Here is a 23636-nt window from a genome sequence, read left to right on the forward strand (position 1 = left end):
TGTGGAGTTGATGGAGTTGTGTTCAGTTTGACTTGGTTAAACTAGTTGTAGTTAGTCTAACTGCAGATAGACTAATGATGAGTTAAACTAATTATTAACTCATGATGCAACGAATGAATACATCAGTTAACTCAGTTGCATGTCAGTGCATGTTCAGTTCAACAGGGACAGGGGGTAGAGAATCAGATTGCTATCAGTTGTGACTATAGTTGTGCAACAGATCTTGCACAGTCAAGGGATTGAGTATGCCAATGAGTTTGCTCACGTATTTGCCCAGTATTGTAGCCTTTGCTCACGTCCAACAAAGTGTGAGTGATTATTTTGAGGTGAAATACGAGATTGGGAAGTCATTCTCATCAGTTCTTGAGCAGGTATTGAGCAGTGGAGGCAGGCAAGCAGTGGAATAGATTTGGAGATCAGATCTTAGCTGTATTGTGTGTAACAGGTGGAGCTGGTACTGGATTGCTTGTGATAAGCATTGTACTTTGTAATGTTACATGATTCAATCAATATAATATACAGATAGTGTGGGGTTTTTAGCGAGATGCTTTCCTCGGGATACATACTGTGTTTATGAGTTTGATTGATGCTTCTATGTGTGCCTGTGAATGTTTCTGCTTCTGTAAATTGATGATCAACATAGAGGAGATTATGTATTATACATGTTCCGCTTATAATTGTATGATCAGGATAATCTCTGTGAATATGTGTTAAATTATTCAAAATTTCTACATGGTATGAGAGCTAGATAATTGTAGAAAAAGTTTCTACATGGTATCAGAGCTGCTTGATTTGTAGAAGAGATTTTTACAGGATATCAAGCGAGGATTGATCATCGGATCTATTATTCAGAAAGTGTTTACATTTTATTTCTTCAGGCAGAGTCTGTAATCGGGCCAGGTAGCCTCTGGATTCATCCTTCTCATGGAAGGTGAGAAATCCGGTGAATGCCCATACAGTCGATCTCTGTACAAGAAATACTTTGTTCTCACGCATTCTAGATCGGAAGCGGTTGAGTTTTGAGTTGGTGGAATTTGTTTATTCCAAAGCAAGAGATAAACTCAGAAACATTTAGTGTGAGAATGGGGACAGTATGCCCCAGTATCTCACGAAGTTCATCCAATTCCGGGATGAGCTGGGAAGTGTGGGGGTGACTGTCGGATGATGGGGATGGTGAGTCTAGGACTCCTTGACCTTCCTAAGAGTTGGCATAACTACCAGGACTCGGTAAATGGAAGGGAGAAACTGCCAAATTGTGAACGACTATGGTCGGATTTGATGCAGAAGGAGATTAGACGGAGCACCAGAGACGGTTCTTCATCCATGCAGGATGAGGAGAACTGTGCCTTAGTGAGTAAGGCGAAGAAGGGGAAGGGGAAGGTTTCTCTTTCTGAATCAAGTTCTTCCAATGATGGGAAGAAGGTTGACAAGGCGAAGGTGAGATGCTTTCGTTGTTATGAGTTGGGTCATTATGCTACTAATTGCCCAAAGAAGAAGTCCAAGAAGGGATCCGGGGAAGGATCTGAAGGTGAGGCAGCCTCACTTGCTTCACAGTTTGAGTTGGACTTCACACTCTTCGCATGCATGGTTTCATCCATGGTGGGAAGTGGTTGGTTTCTTGACAGTGGAGCTTCTTTCCACATGACCGGTGACAAAAGTTTGTTCAGTACTTTGGAGGAGAAAGATCTCCAGATACTCATAGGGATGGGTAATGATGAGAAGTATAGTGTCTCAGGTGTAGGCATGGTTATTTTTCAGAGGGAGCATGGAGCTCGCCTTACCTTGACCGATGTCAAGTATGTACCAGGACTGAAGAGAAACTTGGTGTCGATTGCGATGCTGGAAGACAGAGGCTATGATGTAGTCTTCAGTAAGGGAAAGGTTTTCCTTAGACACATCATCACTAGACAGGTGAAGCAGATTGGTTCACGGGTCAAGAACCTGTATGCTCTTGAAGTTCAAGATGCATGCAAAGCCTTGAGCAGCGAGGCAACTGATGGAGACTTGGTGGTTGAGAGGGAGCGTATATTACCTCTCAACATGCAGAGCCAGAAGAAGTCTCAGACGATTGTGGAGGAGCCACGATTGGTGCAATAGCTTCAGGAGGTTGTGGAGGAGCCACAACAGGGGAAGCTGAGAGGAGATCGAGTAGAGACATCTACTCATCCAGAGACCTCCAGTAGGGGGAAACTTCGAGCCAGGTGGGCTGAGGGATCGCATGCAGCCATACCTCCAGGTAGGAGGTGGGGTGATGTGGATTGATTGTCCCAAGGAGGAGGGGCAGGATCCTTGAGGTACCCAACCTCTTGGATGAGACCTTGCTACGGGAGCCCCGATGTGTAGTAGCAGGAACTGACTGATTGGGTAGAGACAGATGCGGATGGAGCGGCAGAGAGAGCGACAATGCAGGGAATCCTAGGACAGCGCATAGCTAGTAGGCTGCAGCAATGCGAGAGGCACAAGTGTTTTGCATAGTGCTAGGTGGCACAGAGAGGTGTGCAATGGTGCGAGATGCATGGAGATGTTGCAGTAGCGCAGATGTCAGAGAGGGAGCACTTGTCAGCAGCAGGTAGAGCTTCAGCATCAGAGGATGTTTCTATCCCAACAGGGAGGTCAGTTGGGAGGTGCAGTGCGGATGCAATGCTGGGAGATAGAACCAGCAGCAGCACGGATGCAGTCAGAGATCAAAGTGACAGAGGCTAGAGCAGTCAGATACTGAAGAGCACAGAGATGCAGAGTTTCAGTCGACAGAGGCAATAGCAGTCAGAGACTTTGATGACAGAGCAAGTGGACCGGCCAGATGTGTTGCATGGAGAACATTCCAGAGTTACAGGATCGGGTTTGAGAGGAAGTCTTTCTTGTTGAGAGGGAGTGTTGAAAAGTGTGCAACAAGAAATGCTTGTTGAGAGTGCAACAAGATGATGGAGCTTAGTGAAAAGAGTCGCCTTCACTAAGTGGGCCCGCAGGCTATTTTTGGCGCAAGTCTATTTTTAGACTATGTCTATTTTTAGACATATGGATCATGTCTATGGATTACAGGTTGCTGTTTATGGATGATTGGTCAAGTTGGGAAAAATAGATGGACTTCTATTTTTGATGAAAGTGTGAGTGATCACAGTGTGAGTGATCAAAGTCTATTTTTAGACTGGCTGTCAAAAATAGAAAAGTCAAATATTATTGTCTCATAATAATATTTGGACTATAAACTTGATCTTATTCTCTTGGAGCACTTCAGTTTGAGCTACAGAGGTGGCACATGCAACTGTCAGAAGGAAATACGCTTTTCTTATGAGTCTGTTGAGTTGTTGCATGCATGACTTCAGTTAGAACTCAATCAGTTGAGTTTGGTGGAGTTGATTGTGGAGTTGATGGAGTTGTGTTCAGTTTGACTTGGTTAAACTAGTTGTAGTTAGTCTAACTGCAGATAGACTAATGATGAGTTGTTAAACTAATTATTAACTCATGATGCAACTAATGAATACATCAGTTAACTCAGTTGCATGTCAGTGCATGTTCAGTTCAACAGGGACAGGTGGTAGAGAATCAGTTTGCTATCAGTTGTGACTATAGTTGTGCACCAGATCTTGCACAATCAAGGGATTGAGTATGTCAATGAGTTTGCTCATGTATTTGCCCAGTATTGTAGCCTTTGCTCACGTCCAACAAAGTGTGAGTGATTATTTTGAGGTGAAATACGAGTTTGGGAAGTCATTCTCATCAGTTCTTGAGCAGGTATTGAGCAGTGGAGGCAGGCAAGCAGTGGAATAGATTTGGAGATCAGATCTTAGCTGTATTGTGTGTAACAAGTGGAGCTGGTACTGGATTGCTTGCGATAAGCATTGTACTTTGTAATGTTACATGATTCAATCAATATAATATACAGATAGTGTGGGGTTTTTAGCAAGATGCTTTCCCTGGGATACATACTGTGTTTATGGGTTTGATTGATGCTTCTATGTGTGCCTGTGAATGTTTCTGCTTCTGTAAATTGATGATCAACGTAGAGGAGATTATGTATTATACATGTTCCGCTTATAATTGTATGATTAGGATAATCTCTGTGAATATGTGTTAAATTATTCAAAATTTCTACACTCTTCACATGCCAAGTAAGTATCTCTCCTGTTTAATCAATTTTTGATTTAATGACTTCGGTTTGCAAGGGAATGGAAATGTTAGAGGATAGTCATATTGCTTATGACAAGATCCTTGCATGAAATAAGGATGATAGTTATGGTCCTCATAGAAGAATGAAGTCATTGAATAAGGTCTCGTTTGAGTTCATGAAGGTAGACATTAGGAAAGCTAGTAGCGGAAACATGAACATTACAAGAAAATTCATGTCACTAGATAGGATGGAAGGAGCATGTAGAAATAGAACAAAATAGAAATATCTTCTAGAATATAGGAGCATGGTGTACATATAACTCAAAATATTCATGTAGAAGGAGCATACCTATTATAGGACCTCTTCCATGATAAAAGAATAATTGATCACGATTGTAAATCCTAGAAGGCCTCCATCATCAAAAGGAAGAAACATTTGCAGGATGAGGATCTTCAAGATCCTATGACAAGAATCTTCAAAAGAAGGTTCATAAATAAGGGCAGATGTATCAACAAGAATTCCATTCATGGAATACAAGGAAGGATGATATGCAGGCAAGAATAAATGAAGCAAGAAAGGCTACATCAATCAAGAAGGACCACCAAATGAAGCGAAGATGATCAAAGTAGAATCAAGATGAGGTATGTATATATCAAATGTTAAATTCATATATATTATTGGGTCATGGGAACAATTCTATAGCATGATCAAGTATAAAAAGGAATCTCTTTCACCAAAGACTTGCTAGAAGGCATGTACTACAATAAAGGTCAACATAAAGAACTGCTCCCATAAGGAGTATAAGGTTGACTAGTCCAAGAAGCAAGTGAAGAAGAAATACTCTCTTAAGGAGTATAAGATTGCTGACTACGAAGCAAGTTAAAGAAGAAATGCTGACTAGTCCAAGAAGCAGGTAAAGAAGAAGGTGCTCTCATGAAAAAGTATAAGGTTGTTATCTAAACCATTCAAGAAGAAGCAAATGAAGAAAGAGATCAAGCATGTGAAGAACACCATGGTCATAAGGAATCACTATCTAATAAGATCCATTAAAGACATCTCCCGAAAGAAGGCATGACGACTCTTACAAAGGAAGAAAAAGATTAAAGGACCCTTGACACCTATGAAGGCCTTGGAGATATTAAGGTGCAGATAACTGATTCAACCCTACAAAGATGTCATGATGTAGAAGCCATCCAACAAAAGAACTATTTAATATTGGAGCAATGTTAGGATAAAAGTCATGAAGGGCTACTAAATCGAAGAATGGGAACAAGCAAGTACAACTAAGCATCTACGTGATAAGTTTTCTAAAGCATAGACAAATGACAAAGGAGTAGCCAAATGACAAAAGTACTTGACCTACATTAAGAAGGCCACTTTCCACGAAGGAGCAATGACATGGCAAGCCAAGAAGGAAAGTGATCGATGGCCAATGCCCTACCAAGAAGAAGTTCAAACAAAAACTTCATGACACCAAAGGAAGGAAGGAGATCAAGTAGCTAAAGGACCCACAAAGAAGAAGTTGCTGATGAATGGACAAGTCCCTGGCTAAGAGGGATTTATAACAAGTTCCCAATTACAAAGGAGCTTGGACGAGTTCCTTGTCAGAGGAAACTTGGGCATGTCTTCCTCAATTAAGAGGAAGAGATAGACACAACATTCTTGTCTTCACTTAGGAAGAAAGAATGGGAGGATTGGGTAATCATTTGGCATCCGATACTCTTTGAGGATGTGTAGGGCATCCAAGACAAGAGTAGGCAAGAGGACCGATATTATTTGAGGGTTGGGAACCCAAGATAAGAATAGTCCTAGAAGGTCATATTTAGTGAACACCCGGGTGGGTTTGTACCTTGAGAGACAATGATGTAGGTGTCTATCATCATTGGTCTGGCCAACATTGTGCTTTGATCTATTGAGAGATAGAGCTGTTAGTCAAGGCCTTGCTATGTGACAATGTTGGTTATAATGATGCTATACAGATGGATTACTAGTCCGACTCTTTTTATGACATCTCTTTAGTGTTGAATAGCGATGTACCATTTAATGAATACCTCCCTAGTTAAGAGGGAGCGTTGAAGGAAAAGTAACTAGGTTCGGTTTTCATCATGACTCGTAATGATAATTTTATGAATAAAATTGTTATTCCTTGCGTCATGGGTTTCATGAGCAAGGTGTGTTTACCATAGTTCAAAGACTTCTTCTTGATGTCTTTAGGATTTTTATGTTTCATCATAAATATTATGAAAGTCATAAGGTCAAAGATCAAAGGGTATGCTCCAAGATAAGTGTCACTATCATCATGCAAATTCGCTCTACAAACTGCAATATATCTCCTTGACATGTCGACTTAGATTCAAAGGGTCTCCTGTCGGCTTGAGGCATTATCGTTGACCTATATACATATAAGGGTAACGTAGAATCAATGAAGAACAAGTCTTCGGAACACACATTATAGTCATCAAATACACAGTGGACATATCTCGAAGGACAGAGTCTCGGTATATCTCTCAGAAGCTCGATATATATCTCTCAAGGTTTGTAATTAAAGCTCAGACATATCTCAAAGGCAGAGTCTCAGTGTATCTCTCAGAGTCTCGGTATTTCTCTCAGAGTCTCGGTATATATCTCAAAGTCTCGGTATATCTCTCAGAGTCTATATGTGAAGCTCGGTATGTTTCCCGGAAGCCTGTAAGGATATCTCGGAAACCTCTCAATCATACTCGGATATATATATATATATATATATATATATATATATATATATATTGAAAGGGATCCTTGGTGGCATAACTTATCTTTGGTATAACTGACGAGGAATCAAAGAACTGTGGCAAGTCAAGAAGGGAAGATGTCGAAGACAGTGACAGGACAATGAAAACATAAGGAGAAGGAGTATAGTGATGTCAAGACAATGAATCATAGACCAATTAGTGCAGAAGATAGTGACAAACATCTTGAAGGTAACTTTGAATCTATTTTGTTAAGGGTCCTGGTATTCATCATCTAAATATCTATAAGAAGAGGTTCAAGGGTTTTACTCTCAAGAGGAGAGGTTTTTCCTTGGCTTGTAGCCAACATCTTGTATACTTATTCTAATGTTTTGGTAGCAGTTTGATGAAGTAAACACACACTAATAATAAGAGAAGAAGATCAAGCTAACAAAGATAAACTGTAAAAGTGCTTCTCAAATTGTTATAAAGTCTAGAAGAATCCTACTATACATAATTCCCCTTGATTCGTCAACAACTTTGAGGTATGATTTGAGGATTTCTCCTCAAATGAAGGGTGATCATGATGCTTGGAGACACTTTCAACCTTCCTTTCACCATGACTTAGCATTTGGAGCCCAAAAAGGGCATGATGTCATCATATTAGAGGCTTACGACTCACACGTGTGGGTCTATTTTGGCGTTATTTCTTGTTTAAGCTAGTGCGTTGGCTTGTAACCCAAGGTTTAGTTTATGTTTACTCATTATCAAACTTGTTTAGAGGCTTTTGGAGGTTAAATGGAGTGATAGACCTTTGGAGTTGCTTTGAGGTATGATTTGAGGATTGCTCCTCAAATGAAGGGTGATTATGATGGTCGGAGACCTTTCCAACCTTCCTTTCACCATGACTCAGCATTTGGAGCCCAAAAAGGGCATGACATCACCATATTAGAGGCTTACGATTCACACTCGTGGGTCTATTTTGGCATTATTTCTTGTTTAAGCTAGTGGGTTGGCTTGTAACCCAAGGTTTAGTTTATGCTTACTCATTATCAAACTTGTTTAGTGGCTTTTGGAGGTTAAATGGAGTGATAGACCTCATACTTATAGAGAATTATTGCATTTCTCATAAGCATCATCACGTGTGGATTATTTTGGTCTCTTCTAGAGTTTCAACCTAGCTCTTGTACCTTGCTACTCTTGTGGAGATGTGATCTTTGTGGATTTTTGTTATTGGAGAATAGTCCTTGTTGTGGAGGTGTCATTTTTGGATAAAGAAGCATTGTTCATTGATATCTTGTGAGTACTTTTCTTATTGAATATCTTTTATGGTTATTGTATGTAATGTATCTTGCTATGATTGCTATATTCCATGCCTAAATGCTTATCTTTATATGAAATATTTGGTAAAAATATTGCATGCTTTAATTTGTTAGGATCACAGAGCTCCGAGAGAAGTGGTGATGTCTAAAGACACTGTTGTTTTGTTCCCAATGGCCACTGAGATGATTTAACATTGATTTATCCAGCCTTTAAATAGGCTACATCAGAGATGAATACCATGGGAAAAACCATGGATGCCCATAACCGTGGAGCCCAAAACCACGGGTAACTTGACTGAGTCAAGTTTACCAGGTCCACCCTAACATAATTAAGAATCTTGAACATCCGTTGAGAACCTCCTAGAGAGATTTTCCATTGTTTTTACCCTTGTATTGAATGATAGCTAGGGTTTTAAAGTGAAAAGCTAGGGTTTTCCCCCTTACTCCCTTCTAGGGTTTTATATTTCCATAGCAATTTTGTCTTAGACTCCATCACCCAAGTAGTTAGAGGGTATTGACACCCACATAGGTGGTCAAAACTACAAAAACTTTATTTTTTTCTCTCTCCTCACCTAATTTGGCCCTTTAAGGCAAGCTGCTAGGGCTAGGGATTGAGGCCAAATTCAACTAGGGTTGAAGCGTTGGGCTATTTTGAGGTTGTTACTGCTTGTTGGACCTTATCTCACCTAAATCTTGCATTTTGCATGGTTGGAATAGCCTCCTTAGGGCTAATGTCACAAACCCTAGGTAATTCTAGGCTGAATAAACCTAATCTTGCATTAAGGCTTCAACTTAGGGCTAATTGAAGGTTTGCTGCTCCCTTTTGTTGATCATATCTTTCTAGCAAACCTTTTCTTTGTCTTATATGTCAAATTGTGCTATTTTTGCATCATATCATTCAAACCCTAGGCTATAAACTCTCCTTTATAAGTACTTTAAGGGTATGGTTTTCCTATATACATAGAATTGAGCCTTGTTCTGAGTCTTAGTACCCCATCTGAGCCTATTGCAACTATCACCTTTGAGCTATTGATTTAGAATATCCTTTTGTTGGAAATTGGGAGGCTTTGCAGATTAATTTAGATTTCCCTTTTCAATAGTAATTGTCTGTGAATTTAGATGGCTTCTTATTAAATTTATTCTGATTCTTTCATCAAACAATCACCATAACATGAATATGAAGATCACAAAAACAAAAGAACACAAGATATAGGCTCCAAGCCAAGACAAAAGCCATCCGAGGGGATGTTGAGAAATCTAGGGCATAGCAAATAGGAGATTTATCTTCTAGAGATAATTGTTTGTGAATGATTTTTACTTGTTAGATTAGGGTATTTTCTTTACTTAGATTATTATTGTGTTCTTCTTCATCAAACAGTTTCCAATGCATAAACAATAATGAGACAAGACACACAGAATGTAGCCGATCAACCAGGGCCAAAAACCTCTCTCACTTGTGAGGAAAACCCAAACGAATTCTTCTTCTTATAGAGACTAAAATTGACGAATACCAAGACCAAAACCCTTGACCTATTTGCCTCTCCAAGACCAAGACACAAAGCTTCCTCTTCTTCCTTGAGTCAACGATAGTCAAACTCCTTGTTTCTTCCTCCTTCTCGACTATCTTGAAGTGTTTCGGTTCCTTGCTTCAGCACTGCAATTCTCGGCCTTATTTCAGAAACCCTAGTTGCAACACCTTGTTACCACTTCGCTTGAATGGGGAGACTTCCTTCTACACTTCGGCTTGATGGTTGCAATGTCTTCTCCTTGACTCAGCTTCTAGAGTGAACTTACCAACCTCGGCCCTTCCTTGCAGCAGACAGTAATACTCTCGGCCTTTCCTGCAGCAGATGATGCCTCTCTTCTTTGCACGTGTGACAAGAAATAGCCCTAAAACAGATCCAAAGTAATACCAAGACTTTGCTCTTCCTTCCCTTCTCTTCGTTGGTCATGAGGCAACTTTCCAAGTGTTTTTCGCACTCCTTATTACAGACTTGCTTGACCAAATTCTTCTTTTTTCAAATGAGAGTCGAGCTGCCTATTTATAGTGTTTTGTCCATCAAATAAGCCGACTTGAGTTGTGGGTGAGCCAACATGTCGTTTGGAGTTGTTCCATTATTTCATTTAAGGCCAACTTGCTTTCGGAACAAAAGTTTGTTGTTTCTGATCTAAGTGATACAGATATGCAATTTGATTGAGTTGTCTACTCTTGTGATTCAGATGTCGATAGGGAGTTCTTGTGGTTTGATTTCCCTTTATCATGTATGTGGTAATATTCTGATTTACTTCAGGTGACGGTGTTGTTGAGTTAGTTACAAAACCTTCACTTGGGATGTTCATCGTCTGGATTGCAACATCTAAGTGTCTTTTCTTCAGCTGGCTTGTCTTCTTGAGCTGTGATATTGATTGGATCGATATTTATTCCTCTTTCTTCCACTTGGACTGACGACTTAGACACTTCTTTTGTGATAATTTCTTCTAACTTGTCTTTTAGCGACCTTTTGTCACTTTTAAGCTTCTTTATTTGCGTAAGAAGGTTTTGATTATGATTCCTTAGACGTGAAAGTTCTTCATTTTCTGAATTGTTGACTTTAGCCTTAATATCTTTCTCTTCATCTTTTAAACTTTTGATTTGTTCTAATAAATTTTTATTAAGGTTCTTTAAACGTAAATTTTCCTCTTCTTGTTTGGATAGGTGCTTCTTGAGTTCCTTCTTTGTGACCTTAGTCTTCTTGACTTGTGCAATTAATTTTTCAACATGGTCCTTGAGGCGAGAAATTTCTTCGTCCTTTTCCATTACTTCTTTGTAATGCATATCCACAAGATCTTCATATTCTTGTTGTAATGCTTTCTTGTTTTGCCGAAGTTTGGTTATTTTGTCTTTCTCTTGATCTTCCAACTGCACTTTCTCGGTACACTGGATTACATCGTTTTGTAGGAGTGATGATGAGCGTTCCACTTGCAATTTGGATTCCATTTTCTTTGTTTCCTTATTAAAATTTGCATGTTGTCGCTTAAATATTGCCATTAATTGTTCTATATCTCTTGCGATTGATTGTTTTTGTGCATCACTTAGAGATTCGACTAAGGTAAAAGTTTTGTAACATTTTCTGCAAACCACATTTTGATTTTGGAATGACTCTTGACAATTAGAATATCCCTTTGAACAAAACAAACATTTTGAAAAAAAACCACTGCTTCTTGTGGACACCAACTTTTTGTTTTTTCTTCACTTTTGTCTTTTAGTGAGTATTTGGCCACATGAATTTTTAGTCACCCTAATAATAACCCTTCAAAACTTTAATAATAAATCTGTAATAATTCCTTCTCCTTTAAAAAGCTTCAATTTACTTTATCACCTTTATTTTTAATAATACTTGCTCTTTTATTTCCTAATATTAAATTACTCAAAGCATTTATAAATAAGCTCAATAATCTTATCTCTTTTAGTGAAACCTTTCCTCATATTTCAAAAAAGGTCCCTTTTATTTTTATTTTTTTGTCCCTTTATATATATATATACTTTTGACCTTTTTAGTAGCATAAAAGGTCACAAAAAGAGTCACGACCCTTTTCTTCTCATGGAATGATTTGAATAGGCGGTCAATATCTGTTGCTTGAACAGAGGAGAGACAACGACAAAATGTGTAAACATGATGGCAAATGCATGATGTCATTTTGGATTGCTGGCAGCAACAACGAAAGGCTCAAGGCAAAAGTAATGGCTGCTGGAAGGCTGAAAGACGACGAACAAATGACTGCGGCTTGTCACTATGTGTGCGGTTTGCTGTTGAACGACTGCAATGGAGCAAGGTGGGCGACAAGAAATGCAGGGGCCGAGTGTGCACGACGGAACACAACTGGAAGATGGGAGAGGTAGAGCGGCAGCGTTTGGACGCTATGGTTACCCGAACTTAGCGAATAAGGCGGGGGTGGCATGGAAGAGTCAACGTGTTGTCGCAATGGTGGTTGGTTGTTTGGATAATGTTGCAAGTGGGACGTGGCTGTTGTTGTGGGAGCGGTGGCTGGTGAATGCTGCGGTTGATGGCAAAATTGGCAAGCAGAGGAGGTTGTTGCGGTTGGGACGACGGTGACGACGTTAGTGCTGAGATCTACGAGCTATCGTCATACAGGGTTGAGTGGCATTCGACAGATATGGTAGCTGCCAGGCGGATGGTCAGGCGGCGGTGCTATTGGGCGTTAACGACAAAGAGGGAAGTTGTGCGGCCCGACGACTATGTTCCTTTTTTTTCCCTTTTCTATTTTTTTGTAAAAATATATGCTTTTTTTCTTTTCTTTCTAATGTGTGTGTGTGTATATATATATATATACTCTTTTTTAATATTTTTTCCTTTATTTTATTATATATATATTTTTTATAAACGTTTTGAGTGGTGTTCGACAGATATGGCAGCTGCCAGGCGGATGGTCAGGTGACGGTGCTATTGGGCATCAACGACAGAAAGGGAAGTTGTGCTACCCGACGACTATGTTCCTTTTTTTTCCCTTTTCTATTTTTTTGTAAAAATATATACTCTTTTTCTTTTCTTTCTAATGTGTGTGTATATATATATATACTTTTTTTAAAAATAATTTTTTCCTTTATTTTATTATATATATATTTTTATAAACGTTTTTAGACTTTCTTTTTTTGCCTCATTTTATTTTTTATTTTTTTTAAATATTTGATATATATAAATATAAATATATATATTTTTTATTTATTTATTAAATTCTCTCTCTCTTTTTTTTTTTAAATGGCCAAAGGCCTAAATGGCAATATGGAGAAACTCCAAATTCTTGTAGCAAAACGCTTCAACAACAACAATGTTGACGGATTTGATAGTTAAAGACTTGGATCGAAGAACACAACTCTTTGCAGCGGTTGAGCGGCCAGAGGATTGAACAAATCTGATACCAAATGGAACGAACAAAGTTCGTACTTAAGTTAAATACTCCAGAAGACTTGGAATATGAAGATCTCCATTGAAGAGACAATAATATATATTAAAATGTACGAATGAGAATCATACAAATGAGAGTGAGGACCTGATTATATACCCTAGGCAGGTGCCTCTTCATGGAAGGTCATGTCCCATGTAGACATGCCTCTTTAGTACTAATTACTAATTTACTAATCATTATACAATTATCATCATTATTTATATATATTTTATTCATAACATCCAAGATCAATGACCACATAAAACTTCCACTTCTAGATGCCAAGCCACACCTTCCTTCTTTCCAGCAAATCCATCAACAAGAGATTAGCAACAAGATATCTCTCATACTTTGGCCCTCCTCATCATCTCTATCCTTTCTGCGATATTTCAGACCAAAATCATCCAAGTGTGTGTGTGTCCAAATGAGCTCCATCTTCCCTCTATATATATAGTTCAGAGGGGTGCGAATAGACATCCATTTGGGGCAATGCCGACTTGATATGTAGGCCGATTTGGCACCTCGAGGGGTTTTTGAAATTTGACCCAAAATTACATATTTGAACATTCTTTTTCTTTTTCTTTTACAATAGGTCCAAATAGGACTTTGACTCTTTTACTCAAAAACCTAGAAGCATGAAGAACATGTTTGTTTGGAAAAATAATAATATTAATTTTTTTCTTTTCTTTTCTTTTGCTTTTTACATAAAATACATAATGGTACAAATTACGAAGATCGAACTTAGTTACATTCTTCAACACCTTTAGGTGACTTATACTAGGAAGCCTCCTGTGTGGTGAAATTCCCCTAAAAAGCAGGAGGTGGAGTGTTGAGGTGACAGTGGCCTCCACCCTATTGTTGTATCTTGGTTTGGTTCTCGTCTTGTGAGACCTCTGAAAAGACCTACTAGATTTTGAGGCAACAGCCATGACATTCAAAATATTTCGAGATTGAAATTCAAAATTTGCTGAACTTAAAGTCAAATTTTGACTGAACGTGAAACCAAACTTGAGTCAACTTCAAGCCAAATTTATTTGAACTTTATCAAATTTATTTGAAATCAAATTTTAAAAGGAAAAAAGTGAAATCCCTCATTCATAAAACCTAACCTAAACCCCTAATTTTTTAATAAGATGTCTTTTCAAAATATATGTTTAATGTTGGCATGCAAGTTTCATTTTTATAATATAGTCTTAGTGAGGGCATGGAATTTTATTTTATATATTTTAAAAATTTGAATTTTATAGTTTCTCAAACTTATACTGAATTTAATTCCTAATTTTATCACATAGTTTTGCACTACTGAATTTTTTTCGAGCCTCATGGTTGCTGAACTCGAACACAAACATGAACTAGGTGACTAAGCCAACACCTTGGCTCCAAAGCCAAAAGTCTTCCAAACACAGCCTGCTTGAGCAGGTCCTTCAAATAGGGACATTCCTCATACTATGTGAGGAGTAAAACCACTTATGAATAAGGTGAAGTTGAGCCATCATGATCAAACATGCAGGCCTCTAACACATGTAATGATGATGCTACCGAGGTGATAATCCATAAACGACTATGTATCAAAGCACCAACCAAAACCAAAATCCTTGCAACTTGCAGGGCCGGGGTCTTCAAACTGGTTCAATCCTCATCCAAATGGGATATGAGGGTTCACAGGTCAGATTGAGCTCCAGGATCACATCTTTGAGCATCTCTTCTAAATTCCAATGATAGTGCTTCCAGCCAGGAACTGTACAGCCATTTCACTGAAATATGTTCTCTAAGTGAAGAGATAGATAACAAGAAACCACTTAAAAGCAGCCCGACGTCTGATATTCCAAAGAACATACAAGGAAACAACTCTATTATAGTGTCAAATTCCTCTGTAGTGCAGAGCAACAATGGAGTCAATGTCACTAAGACAATTTTTTTAGCTGTAGAGGAGCTTAGAAACTCTTAATATATATTATCATTTGCTCTTGATCTGTATTGGCATTCGCATCTTGCTAGGCACAAAAAGCAGCCACTGGACGGGAAATCTTCCATTCAGATTTTTTAACGCCTCCTGTTCTAGAGGATGCGCTATTGGCAATAAAGAAGCTATCAGATGTGGAGACCTTGGTTCAAGGTGGCTATCCACAGGTAAGGCATTAGATGGAGTTAGACTATTCTGGATCTGGCTGCAATTTATCATTTTATAATTTTTTTTTTTTTAATAATTTTCTGTCAGGTAGTCAGATACTTGACATGCAATTCACATCATATTTGCTTAAAACTTATTTTACTTGCTGGACAGGCTGAACGCTGTCGCCTATCAATTGGACATCCTGATGTTCTCTCTTCTGCTTCAGATGCAGTTGCTGCATTAAGGTTTTATGTGTTTGATTCATCTGAAATGAGCTACCTGAATGAAGTAATTTGAACTAATTGTTAATGTGAGCAATTATATGTCAGCTTTGTTCAACAAGTTAAAATATTTATCTATTCAGCATCTCAGGAAACTTTACTTTTGATCCTGCATTACATGGTGATTTTCTTGGAGCTGTTCTGGCTACAGGCATTAGAAGGGAAAAAATTGGTGATATTCTCTTGCAGGTATGCAACCTAGTGAGCAAGTCGTTACAAGAAGCATTTTGAGTGATATTTATCGGGCAGACTTCAGTCAGCACCTACTTTTCACATAAAGTGACTAACTTTGTAGGTTGAGGTTCCTTGTCAGTACAGGGTGAGAAAGGGGCTCAAATCATAGTTGTTCCAGAGCTTGTCGATTACCTAGTGTCGTCACTCACACAGGTAGTTTTTCTTATCGAATTTCTGTAAAGACAAAACAGTAAGTTCTCATTTGTTGTTCATTTACTGTTGTTGGTTACTAGTTTTTCATTTCCCTAAAGTTATTTTATTTCTCATCTCGGGGGGCAGGGGGTGCGGCAGCATCAGGACCCCCTCCTGTTTTTCTATGGGCTTCTCATGACTGATGTGATCTCTTGTCCCATTTATCTGTTTGGTCTTTAGTGGACATAAATATAAATTTCATTTCATCTTTTTGGTCTCTGCAACAACTGCCATGCCAAAAACTATTTCCATCTTGTTTATATTTTTTATTTCTGACTTGTTCTTGTAATTTAATATGTGTCTTGACAATTTGAGGCATTTGTTTTGATTACCTTCTTCCACAATATACAGGTGCAAAAGGTTGAATCATGCAAGCCACGAGTTATTTTGAGTCTTGACACCATAGGCAGGAGATTGGAAAGCAATAGTCATTGTTAAGCATCTCTTACAATGTTAGATGTTCCAATTAAAGAGGTTGCATGAGGATTGTACATTTCTTTTGCAGGTTCTGCAATTTCATTGAGAAAATTATCATTTGAAGTTGGTGTACATATGATAAGATAACTTTATTAATGCCTACAGATGATCAAAAAAGTAGGTCAATGGGACACGAAAGGACATTAGCATTGTTGATCAGTGGAAGTGCAAAAGCGACTCCTAAAGCTAGAAATTTAAAAACTAAAAGAGCAAGGAAAGAAAATACATGTTAGAAACACTAAAAGTAAAATTAAATGACTATATCCATCAGTACAATGTAACAGTGGCATAATCCATAGTCACAATAGAAGTAGAAATAGATGCAGAGGAGGAAGAGCAAGCAAAAGCATCAGGATCTGGATGGGGTGTGTTACCCACCAAAAGTGGGTGACCCCATAGGAGAATTTTTTCTCCCATCATCTCTTCCAGCCGGCAACCAGCAGTCCTTGACAGCCACTAGTAGCCGATGATGATGTACCATTCATTTCTCCACCACTTGCATCAATCATATGTTTCCTCCCCCAATTGGAAAGAGCGTACGTTGGAAGGTGGGATTCCAATGAAAAGGTAGTTTATTCATTTTGCAGCCGGGTGCTTATGCTTGTTTGTATTTTGGGCATTTGGCGTGGATTATGGGGTAACCTGGAAGGAAGATGGGTTTTGACCGTCATCTTGTTCCTTCACGTTAATCTTTCATCGTAGTCCAGTGGACCCTGTTGTCGCCCAAATTGTACAGGTAAATGCGACAACGACTCAGGGTCAGGGCTGTCACTTTGATCCCTGCCCTCTTCGTTCTAGTTGTCTCCCTACAACAGGCTATAGGGAGTAGTCCCTATGAAATGTGAGGATGAAAGACTTGTCGGGAACTGACAAGTTCGGGAGACACAACTGAATGGCCTAGCAACTTGGTTAATGATTATCAACAATTTTAATTGCTAGCACGATTTAATTAGATTATTTGAGTGACTAGTGCCTTATGGAGTCAAATCACTTGCATAATATAAATTAGTTACCAAGTTAATGGATGAACAGTTGCTGCTTAGGATGCAAACTATCCTATATGAGATGTGACACCTAGAACTAAGTGAATGCAAACTCTTGGTTAATTTTAGATTAGATGCCTATCTAAGTGAGTCCTTTCTCTCAATTGTTTTGAAGTTAGTCTCAAGTGTAGGTTGTGGAGAGAAACCTAGGGGAAGATAGCAATGGCTATATTAATGATACCTCCCTTGGAGTTCTAACCACCCGAATGCCTCTGGCGCTGCAGAGACTGTGGCTCTGACGACTACAAGGTCACCGTGTTAACCACAAGTGAGGGTCTAAACTTTGCAAGCTGGGTGAGAAGGTGGTTCTATTGTCTTTCAACCAAGCTTATGCTTGGAGGTAAATTTTAACAATGCACTATTAATCCTAAAATGCGATGTAGATATGAGTGATTAGCTTTAGTTGATATTGTTAAAATGTTGTAAGTACTTTGAGACAATATTCAATTTAGAGCAATAAAGGAAAGAACTTAACAATTGTAAAGACAATCTTCACCAAAAGCAGTGCTTAATGAACTCTTGAATTAGATCATCCAATGACAAGTAAAGAGTGCAAAACAATTCAAGGTTAACAATCTCACAATGGACAATTACTTCTCAAATGACAATAAATATAAAGTGCACAAGTTCAGTGTTCCTCTTAACCAGTGTTGATAATATCGCCGAGATATCGGCGATATTCGGAAATATCGCGATATTTTCGGCAAGCCGATATATCACCGACAAAATATCGCGATATTTTCAGTTTTTGAAAATATCGCGCGATTTCCGAAATATCGCCGATATTTCGGAAAATATCGCGTGACAATCGAAAATATCGCCCGGTGACTGTAAAAAATTTCTGCACGGCCTATAAAAATCCGATTTTGGTTTTTTTTCATATCATTTTCATTTCTGATTGCTGGAGAAGGAAGGGGAGAGCTATGTGGTTGCTGCTAAGGAGGCTTTGAGCGTTCTAGGCCCTAGTATTGATATGCTATTCATGGTAATGTTAAATTCTTAAAGTAAAAGTGACATTCTCCTTAATCTTCATTTTCATCCTTTTACTTAAATTTTTAACATTACCATGAAATGACTCAGGATGTTTGAGAGTGGTTCCGGCCTCATTGGATTTCATATGGAGAAAGTAGAATTTTAGATTTCATTCAAAATGCAGCAGACTTATCAGTTTTTTAGGATTTCAGGATTGGGAGATTGTAATGTTTCCAGGTGACACCACCTGCCCGGGCTACCCCTGCCACCAGTAGAGGACCTGGTCTACCTCCTATAGCTCCTACTTCTAGTTCTTCAGCTTCTAGAGCATAGCAAACTCCACTGCCAACTCCACTAGCACCAGCATCTACATCTAGAGGGAAAGGGAAAACTGTGGCATTTTCTCGCAAGAGGGGCAGAGGAAATTAATAGGATTAGACTTTAGTTATTTTCTTATGTGCTTGTAAGTTGTACATGAACAATGAACATTGAATATTCAAGAATCAAGACCAAGCATATCACATTCTAATTTCTAAATAGTAAATTTTGATTCTATTTATTTTTTTAAAGTGAACTATGAACTTTGAGAAGTAATTATATTTTAATTTGATTAGATAAGCTGCAACCTGCAATTTAATATGGATAAAAAACTATATTTTGGTATATATATATATATATATATATATATATATATATAAAAAACGTGTCCCCTGTGTCTTGTTTCCAGGTCGTTGTGTTTCGTATTGAATACTCGTATTTACGTGTCCTCCGTGTCTCGTGTCCTCGTGTCATGTGACTTAGCTTAGACAATATTGATGTATTGTCTTCGTGGAGGGTGGAGTCTGAGGAGCCCCTCTTGGAGGAGTCACCTTCATGGTTAGAGCCAGTGGCAGATGATCCATTAGAGCAGGGGCAGCAAGAGGAGGACTCAGAGTCAGAGGAGCAACAACACTCAGAGGAGGAGCAGGAGGAGGAGGAGGAGGACACTGCGGGAGCATCAACATCAACGCCATCTGCTATAGATATAGGAGAGCATAGCCCCATACCTAGCACTCATTATTTGACATTTAGGTGCAGAGGCAGGGTCAGGGCCTCCTACTACTTAGGGCAGGCCTGGCAAACAACCCATCATGTTTTCCCGTAAAAGGGGGAGAGGGCAGTGATTTCAAATAGGTCGCTGCTAGTTTTATTTGTTGTGCTACATATAACTCATGATGATGAGATACTTTTATATATGTGATGTTATTTTGTATTGGTTCTCCACATTTGAGTCCTTAAATGGACAATTATCAAGGATCAGCAGGATTTGGTATCGCCTTTGATGTATCATTTCTAATTGACATCATATATATCAGTGTTTTCTTCATATTTATGTGCCAATGTGTTTATTTCATGTTGTTATTGCTTTATATGTTTAAAAATCTGAAAAAAATGAATATATTATGCATTTTTTATGCTTGCCGATATTTTCGCCGATATTGCCGATAAGATATTTTCTGGACCCTCGCCGATATTTTCCTGATACCGATATTATCAACACTGCTCTTAACAATGTTAATGGGCCAATTACACAATACCAATCCGTCAAAAAGATATCAATACCATTAGAAATTCTTGAGATTAGTTAGATGACTTCAAGATTACTCTTATCATAATATGGAGATCAATCATGTGCTTTTAAGAGTGAGTTAACTTCAATATTGCAAGATTATGATTCTTAGATGTGATGCTCACTTGCAAAACAATATGTTAGTGAACTTATTCTCAAGAACGCTTATTCCACTATATTGATGAAAAGGAATGTAACCACTTCTCGAATAACCAATTTTCTTTAGGACATGATAGCAATGACTGTTGATAAATCGAGGGCTTTGATATGTTAATGATTTCTCGATCTAGGTAACTACTTGTGAAGTCCTTTTTAACTTTTTATTTATACAAACAATTTCTTCCTTATGTGTGTGTTCATTAACTTCATCAACCAGCGACCATGAACAATAAACAAAAGAACAATAACACAAGATATAGGCAGCAGCCAGGGCAAAACCTCTCCAAGGCCTTGAGAGGAAAACCCATGGAAAATCTTCTTATAGAATCTTCACTTGACAAAATTTCCTAGACCTAGACAAAGACCCTTTGACTGATGTGTCTCCAAGATCAAGGTAAGTACCTTTGACTGCTGTTGTCCTCTTACTGCTACTGTCATCTAGCTGCTGTACAGTGAACTGGATCAGCTTCTAGATGAGCTAGGAGCAGCTTCTACCTTCCTTGTACCTTTCCTCAAATTGTACTTGTTTCAAGGGTGATTACAAATCAAGTTTTTACCCAACAACTTGATCTTCCTCTTGCAATTTCAGTCAGCCCTGTAAGTCTGCAATTTCATTGTGAATGACTTCACTAGATGTCAAGGAGTGGCTCTCCTAGCCCTCCTATATCTTCGCTTGCCTTAAGGATTAGTCTTGTGTATCAAGATCCTTACCCTTGACCTTAGAACGAACCTTTTGGAGACCTTGTGGATGACTGTCCTAGCAGCCCTAAATCAGAGAAGAACAGGTCTGCAATTCAAGTTCACACGTGGGAGAGGTTTAGGGCTCTTCTAGCCCTCCTAAACCTTTGCTCTTCTAGTAGGATACTTCCACTTATTTCTGCCCTTCAAACTGTCCCAAAAACGAACCCTTTCCTTGCCAAAACGAGCACACAAGATGATGCCCTAGTCTCAATCTGTTGCTGCACGTGTGGACAGACTTCTTGCTATTTTGGATGGCAGAACAGACTCTTTTTTCTCGCTGATCTACGGCTCCTTGTCTTGACCTTTTCCTCGCACCTTTATCTCTGATTTTGACGAGTTCTTGAGTATGAGAGAGTGACCGAATTGATGTCCTTGAATGAGGTGAGAGGGGTCCTTTTATAGTCTTCTTGTGATGCTTCATTAGGCCGACTTGATGACTGTCCTTAAGTCGACGTGAAATCTGCCTTGAAGCCGTCTTCTATCAATGCATGTGTAAGCCTTCTTTGTGCCAAATTAATGGCTCTTTTGCCTTGCTTTTGGAGGAGGAATTTTACATGGTTATTGCCCTTGATCTTGGAGACACAACTTCTCATTTTGACATATTATTTACAAGTGTAACAATTACAATAATGACACAATCCTATCACCTAGCCTAGAGCTCACAATGGGAGCTACTAAAACAATTTTGAGCATGAAACCCATGACTCAAATTTTACAAAATAATCTGCTAGATACAAATTTACATCATGTGTCATTATAAATACCGAACTTAGTTACACTTTCTTCAACAATGACAAGTAAAAGTATTCCTTTAAAACCAATGTCACAAAATGCTAGCAATCCTTTAAGTTTAGACAACACAATGTACTAATGCTTTCCAATGCCAATGAGAGGAAAAGGAGCATAGCATTCACTAATTTGATAACCAATGACATGCAAAAAATGTTACTCTTTAGTTGATATTAATGACATTAAAAGAACAAGAGCAAACTTATGAGAGAAGCAAGCTTATCTTATGTGAGAAATGCCAATTTAGTCCAAGTATACCAATTATCTTTTAGAGCGTTAATGTGTGCACATATAACTTGTTAATTAGATGAGATTGCTAACAGTGAACTACTTATGAGTACAAGAGTGCAATAGATGGATGCAAGAACTAACAATGAAATGCAGGAATGATATGAGGCAGCAAAGAAATCTACAACAGTAAGAGAGGCAACCCAATTAAATTACTTTGCCAACAACAAGACTGTTGGAATTTTTAAGTCTGACACGTTAGAAACCCTTCATGCACTTTACTGATTTATTCCTACCTACTTGTTCTGTTAATAACAAGTTATTTACCATGTAAATACTGAAAATAAATACAAGTGCATGCTCAACACATTATAGATCATCAACTGAAGGAAACAGAAACAAGCACACAAATGACACCGTTATTTCTGGACTAATGTCCCTGGAAAAACTCAATGCGGGAAAACCGGTGCAACTATTTGAGGGTTTTATTATTAAACAGTTCTTTTTTGAGTACACTGGGTGCCAAACTGGCTAACTCGACAGAGATAGAAAATCTGGCAGCAATACCTCTCTTCAGAAACAGGTATTCAGAAAGCTTGCTCCACGAAACCCCTCTCTAGCACAATCTAAAGCTCAGCGTCAGCACTGCTGACCTCTGTGTCAGCTTGAAACCCTCTGTGTCAGCCTACTGAGGCTCTGCGCAACCTTTCTGGCTCTTTGCGTCACTCCTACGACCTCTGTGTGGATGACGCAGGCCCTTCTGGCTTTGCACAGTCTCTGTTGCCTCTGCGTCTGCCTCTCTCTGCTTTTGTGCTGGTCTCTTGCCACTGTCCCTGCCCCTCTGCCTCGTACTCATTGCCCCTCGCTGCAACTGATCACTAATTCTATCTCTTTTAGCAAACCCCGCTCTAGAGAATAGAATGACTGATCACTCTGGTGTGTTCTCCAAGTGACCCTCAAGCCTCCTCTTATACTTTTCTCACTGACATATCAATTGCCGAGATTAAGTCCCTAATCGACGGTGAAGATTAGATCCGGCTTGATCCATGTCTTTTGGACCATTCTAACACAACTTAATATTAATTCACATCAATATTTTAATTTCCATAAGTTTAGACTTATGGACTCCATTAAAAATATTAATTATTTTAATATCTCCCTAACTGTTTAGAATCTGCCCAAACCCTTTCTGGGTATTGGAGATCTCATGTGCCCTAACCTCTCCACCAAATTTCGTGTCTAGAGCACATCCGATGCTACCCCAAATCAACAAAGACCGCAACCAAAGATGCAAGGGATGCTAAGAGTGAATGCCCAAAAATGCAAATGATTTTCCAATGAGATAAGATGACTATAAATTTTTTTATGCCACTATTATGATATGTCTTAAGGCTGTAATGAAACAGTGATGAGAGAGGAAAGGTTGAGGAGGCAAACCACTAGGCCTTATGGCCTTTGTTGGTGACTAGTTGGGCTTCTAGGACTCTTTCAATGAATCTATCAACCTGCAACCACAAATGTTAACTCCAAAATCACTTGGAACACCTGCAAAACAAACTATCTGTTTGAAACACAATGTAAACCCTTACCATAGGCCTGCAATCACAAGAAAATGTCAAATTTTGATGCCAAAGTCCCACAATAATGCCAAAAATTCCCAATGATGGAAAGGAATTGCTCAACTAGGCTTGCGACCATGGCAAAATGGCCTCTAAG

The 23636-nt window shown here is 38.7% G+C and overlaps 1 protein-coding gene across 5 annotated transcripts in view; it reads left to right on the forward strand.

Annotated features, from left to right (window-relative positions):
- LOC149205360 (uncharacterized) overlaps nt 1-23636 on the forward strand; it is a 226766-nt gene that overhangs the window by 117169 nt on the left and 85961 nt on the right. For all 5 annotated transcript variants that reach the window (XM_089393451.1, XM_089393448.1, XM_089393450.1 and 2 more), the window contains 4 exons: nt 15081-15212; nt 15367-15440; nt 15560-15665; nt 15795-15863. In XM_089393451.1, the coding sequence (XP_089249577.1) occupies nt 15081-15212; nt 15367-15440; nt 15560-15665; nt 15795-15863 (381 nt within the window). The remainder of the gene's footprint in view (nt 1-15080; nt 15213-15366; nt 15441-15559; nt 15666-15794; nt 15864-23636) is intronic.

The sequence above is a fragment of the Pinus tabuliformis genome, chromosome 1_2 (assembly GCF_031772625.1).
Source record: "Pinus tabuliformis cultivar Carrire ecotype Pingquan chromosome 1_2, CPIR1, whole genome shotgun sequence".
Taxonomy (NCBI): Eukaryota; Viridiplantae; Streptophyta; class Pinopsida; order Pinales; family Pinaceae; genus Pinus; species Pinus tabuliformis.